This window comes from Myxine glutinosa, chromosome 1 (assembly GCF_964187855.1).
Source record: "Myxine glutinosa chromosome 1, kmMyxGlut1.1, whole genome shotgun sequence".
Taxonomy (NCBI): Eukaryota; Metazoa; Chordata; class Myxini; order Myxiniformes; family Myxinidae; genus Myxine; species Myxine glutinosa.
Genome location: NC_136261.1, coordinates 306,086,882 through 306,096,746, shown reverse-complemented (window position 1 = coordinate 306,096,746; position 9,865 = coordinate 306,086,882). Strand labels below are relative to the sequence as shown.

The 9,865-nt window shown below is 40.4% G+C and overlaps 1 protein-coding gene across 10 annotated transcripts in view; it reads right to left on the bottom strand.

Annotated features, from left to right (window-relative positions):
• Nucleotides 1–5,735: 5,735 nt before the first annotated feature.
• Nucleotides 5,736–9,865, bottom strand: part of LOC137439601 (cadherin EGF LAG seven-pass G-type receptor 2) — a 460,955-nt gene continuing 456,825 nt past the window's right edge. For 6 of the 10 annotated variants that reach the window (XM_068135516.2, XM_068135525.2, XM_068135558.2 and 3 more), the window contains exon 35: nucleotides 5,736–6,833. In XM_068135516.2, coding sequence (XP_067991617.2) covers nucleotides 6,788–6,833 — 46 coding nt within the window. In that variant the 3' untranslated portion in view covers nucleotides 5,736–6,787. Of the gene's footprint in view, nucleotides 8,515–9,865 lie in introns of all 10 variants that reach the window. The other 4 variants (XM_068135567.2, XM_078768347.1, XM_068135551.2 and 1 more) reach the window with 2 other exon arrangements.

The window sequence follows — 9,865 nt, the reverse complement described above, 5'->3', positions numbered from 1 at the left end:
CTATTGAGTATTTCATTCCTCAAACTTCTTAAACACCTTACGCATAAAGACAGCAATACCATGGCATTATTTGCCCTGGGTTTGTCTTACAATAGAGTGCACCACGAATCGGTTTTGCCTCTGAATGCAAGTTTTACTTAGTAGCGAGTTTGAATTTCGTTCTTGGTAATTTGTTTTGTCTCAAGTTCACCTCAAAGCTGGTGCTCACTGGAACATGATCTACTCTATGAGCAAATCACCCGTTAATTGCCAGAAGCTTGGGCAATTACCAGAAGCCTGAAATTAACCGGGAAAAGGTCTTTGATGTGTGCCAGTGTATGACGATATTTGTTTTGGTGGTGAAAGTCTCAAAAATGTCATTTACTTGTGAATATTTGCACGGGTATCGCTCGGACAAATTACGTGTGTGTGTGTGTGTGTGTGTGTGTGTGTGTGTGTGTGTGTGTGTGTGTGTGTGTGTGTGTGTGTGTGTGTGTGTAACGAGCAGAAGCCTGTGATGAGATACCATGATAGAAAAAAAAGGAAAAATTATATTGTTGTGCTGGTTGAAAAAAAAATAATGTGAGGATCAATTAGGAATGCCTTGAGTTGTTTGCACCTGGTGCTTAAAGAACAGAAGAGTAAAATGAGTTTAACAACTTGATTTATTTTAAAAACCTGATTGGGTAAACTTACCATGGATTATATCAAGATAATTTTCAGCTTAGGAACGAAGAACAGGCTGTCCCCAAAGAATTGTTCCAGTTTCAAGTGTTTTGCAATCAAACCAAAAGAAATGCAATGATGTGTTGTTTGCATTTTCTCACAAAATTCATGAAGTTATTTTGTTCTTCATTGCACCTCAACATGTGCATCTTTAGTGGCACGTAGCACATCCAAGCGATAATCCACTTCAATCCACATGCTGGCCAACATATCCCTCGTCGCACTGTTGATGCAATTGGTTAACCTTGTACGAGGTGTATCAGTAGGGGTTTGGAAAACAATACTTGATGTACCCCATTACAAGAAGTTGAAGGGCACCATCACACCAGGAGACGATGGAGGCCATGAGACTGCCCCACCACGTCCGATCCATTTACCGGGAAAGTCCTTGGTTCTAATGATGCAATATCTGCACTTCATTTGTGTGAAAATGCAATCTTTGTTTTTTATACAATATTATAATTTTCCCATTTATTTGTTTGGATTAATTTGAAGCAACTTGAGCATCCTATATGGGTGGATATGTGTGCCTTATAAGTATACATATTATTATTAACTTTATTTAATATGTTTTTCTCTGAGTAGTGTTTCCATGTTTCAGGGGGAACTGACAGACAGCATTAGCCTATCATATATACTAGCAACGGTACCCGCCCTAAGGGTGGGGCTTCAATTGGGAGGCCCAAATGAAAAGGCAAAATAGCAGAAGTTGATGTTTTTATTTTATTTTAAACGATTTATATAAACATCCGTTAAATCATATCACACGCAAATCATCAAAATCGAAACGGTATTTGTAGAATTTCAATAAAAGCCACATCACTGTTCATATCGGTAAATATTATTCCATCGTGTTTGGAAAAATTGGAAAAATTTGGAAATTGGAAAAACAATATAGCATATTTTACTCCAGGGGGTCCGAAGATTACCCACCCAAAATTTCGTTGCGATCGGTTCAGCCGTTTTTGCGCTACCTGGGAACAGACGGACAGACAGACAGACATTTGGTGAATTATAGTAAGATACTGTACAGGGTTGTCAAATCCAAAATCATCGTATTACTAAACAGCAAAGAAAAATGTTCGGGAACGATCGAGGCAGCAGTCTGTTGTCGATACACCACACAGGTTAATTTTTTTGGCTGATTGAAAATGTTTATTCGTGATTCGTGAAAAACTCTGCAACCCATGCCAACAGAAAACAAACTTTTTGGAATGCCCGTTCACATTTTCCATCCAATAATCATGTATGTATGTTTAAAAAATCTCCTTTTTGAATGTTGAAAGTTTTCTCCTCGTTGAAAGCTCCTATGTTGAACATTTCATGTCAATCAAATCAAAACAACATGTATTTCCTTCAAGAAAAGCAGCAGATAAATTGCTCAATGGGTTGCGGCGGAAATTTTTTTTAAAGCGAATAAAGGTGAAAAAGTGAGGGCCTCGGCCGTTCCACAACACAGTCACGGATGGTTCTGGACGCCCATTACTAGTAATTTTCCGGTCGCTTTGGATGAATTTGAAGCATCTTTTACTTAATTTTATTTCTGCCCGAGGAGCGTTTCCGTGTGTCAGTGTGAGACAGCACCATATATGGCTTGTCTTTGTGTTGGTGTGGAGCTGTATACACAATGACCAAAGGGTATAAAATCACCATGCCAATGGTGGATTAAGACCAAAATGAAGTAACTCATATTACTTCCAAATGGCAGCTGTCATGATGTTCAGACTATTTCAGTTATATCTTCCTGTTTCACTGTTTTTTGTGCAATAACCCCCCATGCCCCCCCAAAAACCTTGAAAAACGTGTGCAATTGGCTGCAAGTAAAAAGCCCGTCAAAAATGATGGGTTGGAACAGTTTATTCAACAGTGCAGCTGCATGAGCATACCAAAGTCTGAAGCCCTGGCCTAGTGTCTGGAGTGCTTCTATCTTTTTTATTTATTAGACATCCTATGGACAAAAATGAACACTTGGTTTCTTCTGTGCATGTTGCACATCATGTGCAGCGAATTTCACCTCCTTGTGCCTTTTACAGTATTTATTGTTAAAACGCTTCTGTACACCGCACTTGAGGCACGGTTTGCAAGCCACTGTCTACAATTCCAAGAGAAGAGACATAATATCTCTTTTATGGAAAATGTTTTTCGAGTTTGTTTTATTCTCAAAAATAGACTGTAGTGAACACACATTCATGTTAAAAGATTGGCCTTTAAAACCTACCATTATGAAGTGGGACAGACATCTTACTGTGCAAATACACAAACTGACTGTGTTTTATATGGTAGATAACTACAGCACATGTGGGTAATAAAAAATCTCCATGAAATAGAAGAGTTTTCAGGGAAGAATAGGTTAAAGGGTCAGAAGAGCTGAAACACTCCTTAAACTACACACTAATGTCTCTCCACAAATGAAATGTTCCACAAATGTTTCTCAAAATTGAAACCCTGGAGTGAGAAGTGTCATCCACATCTGAGGGATGAAATTCCACCTGCTGCACGACTCGAAGCAACACCTGGATCTTTGGCAAATAGTTACGCTACTATTGGCTTTCCACTCAAAACTGATGGATTTGCCCATCAAAAGATTAAACTCGAACAAACCATCTCAGTGAGAACTAAAGAGTTCATAGAACATGATACCCCATGCAGTGTTCAGGTATATACAGTACTTGTACTGCACATCGATTTAAATAAAATAATGATTTTTAAGATTGTTAAAAAGCATCTGGACGTTATGCATACAACACCCTTATACACTGTAATACGACGAGTCACAAGTTAGGAGATAGTAACTTTATTGATCGCCATAGAACGCAGTGTCAATCGGCATTGTGCAGAGCCATATCGGCGGCCTCTTCTTCACTCTGATACTGCACCCACTCGCGTACCACACCCATTTCCCAGGAGTTGTGCTTGACAGCTGTTATTATATACACCACCCTATAGAACACATCCAAGTACATAACTGCAAATTTGGAGGTTCTTGGAAGTATTATGAAGGCAATTTGTGTTCTACAGTGTTCAAGTATATAATTCAATTAAAATAAAGGTTTATAGAGGTTAAAAGGCGTATAAATAAATAAATTCCTGGTTTTACCGCCATTTTACCCAGTGTCTTTTACATCGCCCTATCTAACACGTTATATTAGTTCTTCATGCTGTTTGGATCCTTTATAACGTCCTTAAAAACAGTAAGTTTCCTGGTTGGAATGATTTTCAATTTTGTTTGACTGCTAGGAAAGAAACAAGTAAAAACATTATCTCACTCCTCTCTGAGCATGTGTGATCGGGAAGAATTCAGAGACAAAGTCTGGTTAAACTTTAGGTCTTCAAAACAGCTGTTCACTGCCATCTCATATCTTACCCCATCCAAAAACTTGATCTTTTCTAACCCCGTTAATCCACCCCAAACCCACCTCTTTTAAATTTCCTGTTTTCTTTCCTGAAAGTCCTTGTAGTGTCCATCTTATTTAGCCCGTGTACCCTGCCCGAGCCCTCTCTCTTCCACAGATCTCCTGATGTCCCTGTTCCCGACTGTTGTTGTGCTTCCCTCTCTCTCCCCCTCTTGTCTCCTGCTTCCTTTGTTACATGTTCTACGTGTTAGCTCTTATACGAGCCTCAACTTAGTATACAAAAAGAAAAAAACAGCAAACTTGTCTTCCTATTTGTGTTCAAAATATAACATATTTAAATAAGTTGTTCTTCGATCATAGACTGATGATCTGAAACTGATAAGACAGATGGACGGACAGACCTGAATTAATTGCTTAACTCTGCTTTTCGCTTTGCCTACATGGGGTAATTAAATGACACTCGGTAGAGTAGAGCACATACCTCTGCCAAACTGAACAGTTTACGTTTTGTATCCCACTGATAGGCCATCTTGCTAGCCTAGTATACCTGAGATGGGGATATTCAAAATTTTATTATTTTGTTTTTTTCTTTATTTAGTACCACTTTGGGGATATCGACATAAAATGTATTCCTAAAAGTTTAACTTAATATCTAGTTAACAAAAAACCTCCCTGATCCAGTATACTGAGAATTAATATATATATATTATATATTTACATGTATGAAATTGTTTTATGAAATGTTCTCCATAAGGCAGGAAGTGCCGCATTTTGCTTGATTTCAGTCATGATTTCGTATTCAAGAGCAGGGAAGCGCTAAGTTGTATATTTTGGCTCCACTTGATCCAGATATATTATGAACATGTTTTTCAACACAAAGTTGAAGCTCACAGAGGAACAAAGATATTTTGCTTCACTTGGCAGCAAGGCAATTTTGTGTTTACAAGTTTCATTGGATGTTTTAAAAAATTTCACCTTTATACTAATATAAAGTAAAACGACATTGAATTACCTCCGTGTAAACAAATGTTTAAGTTATTTTTGTTTTGAATACGACTTGAGATATTGTTTTGCAGCTCGAGTAGTGATTGCTGCAATTGGTCCCACTGGTTGTTAATTCAAATATGACTTGAGGCATATATGACTTGGCTTTGCAAAAGCATTGCAAAGGATTCATATTACTTACAACTCATACAAATATCCCAATAGTCGTTTCCATACTCTCCATCCAATGTGATCTGGGTAACCTTTTGTGGAATGCTGATTGTTAGCAGTCATGTGAAGCACGTCATATATGTCATACTAACATATAACGTCGGGAAAGTTCCTGAGTTGATTCCTTTGCTCTCGGCACAAGTTCCTTAGTTAGTTAGCGTCCGATGACTGAGCCGGTCTTGGGGAAATGAGCATGTTCCAATTGAATTGCCAATAAAAACCCAACAGGCTAACTAATGACCTGCAGAGGGAAGGATTTGTTCTGCCTGCTTCATCTGGCCTGGTCTGGAGGTGGAACGGTCTGTTTTGTAGCTGGCTATAAGTGACCAATTAAATAGCAGAGGTGCTCATCTGTTCATGAAATGTTCTCCATAAGCAGCAAGACAGTCCCACGTCACCAAAATCATGACCGTGTATTTAAAATTGAATTATTTGTATATAATACAACACAAAACAAACATGGAATGAAACTTGACCAAACTTTATTTTTTGTGTTATTTTATTAGTTCACAGGGGACCCACCCTATTCTACACAACAATAAATACATGAATGGAGAAAGCAGGCCTTAACTCCAAGAGACAAACTGCCAAATGTTTTCCAAAAAAATGAAAAAAATCTAAAAATGTGAGAACATGTTTATAAACATCGACACCTACCTCCTGCGTGCAACAACCAAGCAGTACAACCTGAAAGTTTAAGCAGAGTAATGATGTATGAAGATTTGGGCTCAAAAAAACAACAAATTACTCGGCATGTGACTTGCTGAATTAGCCAATCACAGTTGAGCTTCCCCACCTTGTACCCTGTGATCTCATCCACAAGCAATGCTTGCAATTTCTGGCCTGGTTTGAAGCCAATTTGTTACAAAAAATTCACCTGAAACACCACCGAGCAGATACGGCTATAAAACTCAGTAGTCAACGTAAAACGAAAGCGGTTGGTTTATTTAACAAAAAGTTTGCTCGTAGCAACATTCAAGTCTTAGTGTGCGCAGTTTAAATTAGTTCTTTAGAAATTCTCACCGAGGACAAAGCTGTTGGCCCGACCAACGCGGGACAGCGTTATTGAAACGTAAATCGGTACAAAATGAGACCATGTACAAATAATGTTTCTGAGCATAAGAAAAGAAGATTATATAAATTATCTACAAATACAACTTTTACCCCGTATAAAAAGGTCGCATCCATATAAGACAATAGCCAGGAAAGTTTGATAGGCCGTAGATGAAAAGGTGGCAATTTTCTTACTTTTCCCAGCGGTATCATACAATGTGTTCCCTGCTGCCTCTGAATCGAGGCTGAGGTCCAATCGGTGCAACAGAGAGAATATAAGTTCATTTGTAACCCACCTGCACTCATTAAAAAAGAAAATAAAACATCCGGCAAAAAAGGACAGCTTGTGCGCCATTCCAAGTGTGCAGGTCTGTGGAAGAGCGAGGCAGGTGAGGCAGACCTCATTCTTGGGGAACAGGCTCCGAATGCCGTGCCTTCACCATCAAAAGAGGCATCTGTCGTCAGCTCCCTTTCAACGATTGTGCTGCACCACTTGGTCTTGGCACTCTGCACACAGATGCAGCACCCACGCGTCGCACGTTCAAGCTAGTTTGGCACTCTCTACCCTCTCATGGGCAAAGTACTGTAATACGCTCTTTGCTAGGTAGATCGTATCCAACCGAGCCTGTTTTTCCCCTCTGCCACGTCTCGGCTCGATTCTCAAGTAATTCCAACCAGATGCTGTGGGAGGTCCATCCAATGTGACCTGGAAGCATGTGTTATGCGACGTGTGGGCCTGGTGATGGTTTCCAGGGGCAGGGAGATGGTAGGCAGGGGTGGCACAGGCTGGATGAAAGCATGAAGCGCATTCAGATGGAAGTCTCGTTGCTGCCACTGTGGGAGCCAAAAAGTGTGGTTGTAGATCTGAATGATCGACTGAAAATCCAATTGACTGCCAACTGTGATTGTTCACTTGTTTTGCAACACCCATCCAAATTGATTAAATTTATCATACAAACTTCCCACTTTGTTTGATATATCATTTTGTTAATTCATGAGACTACTACTACGACTAACAAATTTATCTCCACCTTGTGGGTCAGCGAGGGAGAATTTTTGGCCCATGCACATGCCTGTCGTTTGATGACTGAAGGTGGCAGAGATTCATTCATTTCATTCAGGGTGCTGGCAATAACTTGCCTACTTTTTGCGAAAGACAAAATTTGATATTTAACATCCACCAATGACCAGTGCTGGCAAAACAAATCCTCGAGTTTAAAGTTTGTATGGTGGACGTTTGAACCTGAACATGTATATGTATATATATGGCTGGCAGCTGATAGGGGCATGTAACATTTGGATTTTCATGCATCTATGTGCTATTTGTGAATGTCCACAGCTGTAGAGGAACCTGGGTAAGGTGTGAAACAGCAAGGGGTTTACCTTGTGTAGATTTTTTTTGGTTGCTTTATGCAGCTTTCTTTGGCTGGAAGAGCATGGAGGTTGATTCATTGAAATCCCAGCCACCTGGGGTAATTGATTGCGAGAGGTGATTGATTGTTCCCTCCAATTACGGGTGAGAGATGCGATTGGGTCTTGTCATATATAACCTTTGCTGTTTCAAAACTTACTCGGGTTCCTCTACAGCTGAAGACATTCACAAGTAGCACATGCATGGGAATTCAAATGCTACACTCCCCCTCAGTCATCGGACCGGTTTCATCACTTGTTGGCAAAGTCAACTGCGACAGCGTAGACAGAACCGAGGCTCACAAGCATGTACAACATGCAATATGCAATTAGCAGTTACCATAAATAACAAGACTCAATCACATGTCTCACCCGTAATTTGAGGGAACAACCAATCAGCTCTCACTTAATAATTTACCCCAGGTGGCTGAGATTTCAATGAATTAACTCCCATTCTCTTCCAGCCAAAGAAAGCTGCATAAAGCAACCAAGAAAAGCTACACATCTTAAGCCCTTTGCTGTTTCAAACCCTTACTGGGTTCCTCAACAGCTGCAGAGATTCATGAGTTGCACATACATGATAATCCCAATGCTACATGCCCCCTCAACCGGGGGTTTATTTATTGAAATTGTCCTGTTTTACGACGAGTTGCCGGGGTCAGAGTCGTGCAGATCGACGTGTAGTGTGTGGCGGTGTATGTTGATCATCGACGCAGCGAAATGTATTGACTGATTAAACTTCAGCTTTCAGTCATTTCTGGCCATAGTGAGACATCATCTGCGGCATAAGAGAATAGTTGTAGCTTATGTGAACTTTGAAGCCAAAAAAAGTATGAAAGTTCAATGTAGTAGCCTGAGCCTGACATGTGTTTCCTTAAGTACTTAGCAAACAATCAGAAACAATAATATAGTGCCATTCTGGGTACATTGTGTTAAAAAATTGGTACATTACAATTTAGTGTGTGTGTGTGTGTGTGTGTGTGTGTGTGTGTGTGTGTGTGTGTGTGTGTGTGTGTGTGTGTGTGTGTGTGTGTGTGTGTGTGTGTGTGTGTGTGTCGTTGATTGTTATCTCCATATGCAGGTGTCAGCATCCCTGCGAGCTCGAAGTATCCACCTCCATTTTGATAAGGGCTCACGATTCATGGACTAAGAAGTGAAGTTTTCTTGTTCTCAAAGTTATGTTCTGAGGGCTCTTTGCAGGATTGTCACCGAGCCCCAGACAGCTTCCAATTGTAGTTCATTTGAAGCAATATTCCCATGGACGTTTTTAAAGATATATCCATAAAGTTCTTCTTTTTCATTACCGTTGCTCCAATTATCACTGGCACAATTTCGGCACTGTTCAGCTTCCAGTATATTTTTACTTCATTTTTGAGATCTTAGTATTTGGTCATTTTCTTGATTTCTGTGTTTTTAGGGCAAACTTACTGGGTATTGATACCTCGATTAGCAATGCCATCATTTTCTTTTTCGTATCGAAGTACTATATCTGGTCGCAATGCTTTGTTTTCTATGTTCACGATCGATGGGATCATCAGGTCGTACATAATAAACATTATGTCTTTGTTTTCAATTAGCGCTTAAAGGTCCACAGACAGAATTTTGTTGTCCCCCGTCGCACAGCGTAGCGAAAGGGGGACTATGGCTTTCCCCTCCGTCCGTGTGTCCGTGCGTGCGTGTGTGCGTGCGGGCGTGCGTGTTTGCGTGCGGGCGTGTTTGCGTGCGTGCGTGCGTAAGCGAAGGGTCGCATTCGAATTTGGTGTGTGGGTGCAACCCACGTCAAAATCCAAGATGGCCGCCGCCATGTGTCTGATGCCATGTATGTCTGAACCTTGTGAGATGAATATCTTGAAAAATACGTGAAGTACCAACTTCTAATTTGGTGTGTGGGTGTATCTCGGCATAAGGAAGAACGCTATTGAAAATTGGGTCGCCACGTCAAACTCCAAGATGGCCGCCACCATATATGTGTCTGAACCTTGTGAGCGAAATATCTCGAAAAATACGCGACGTACCAACTTCTAATCTGGTGTGTGGGTGTATCTAGGCACAAGCAAGAACGCTGTTTAAAATTGGGTCGCCACGTCAAAATCCAAGATGGCCGCCGCCATGTATGTCTGAACCTTGTG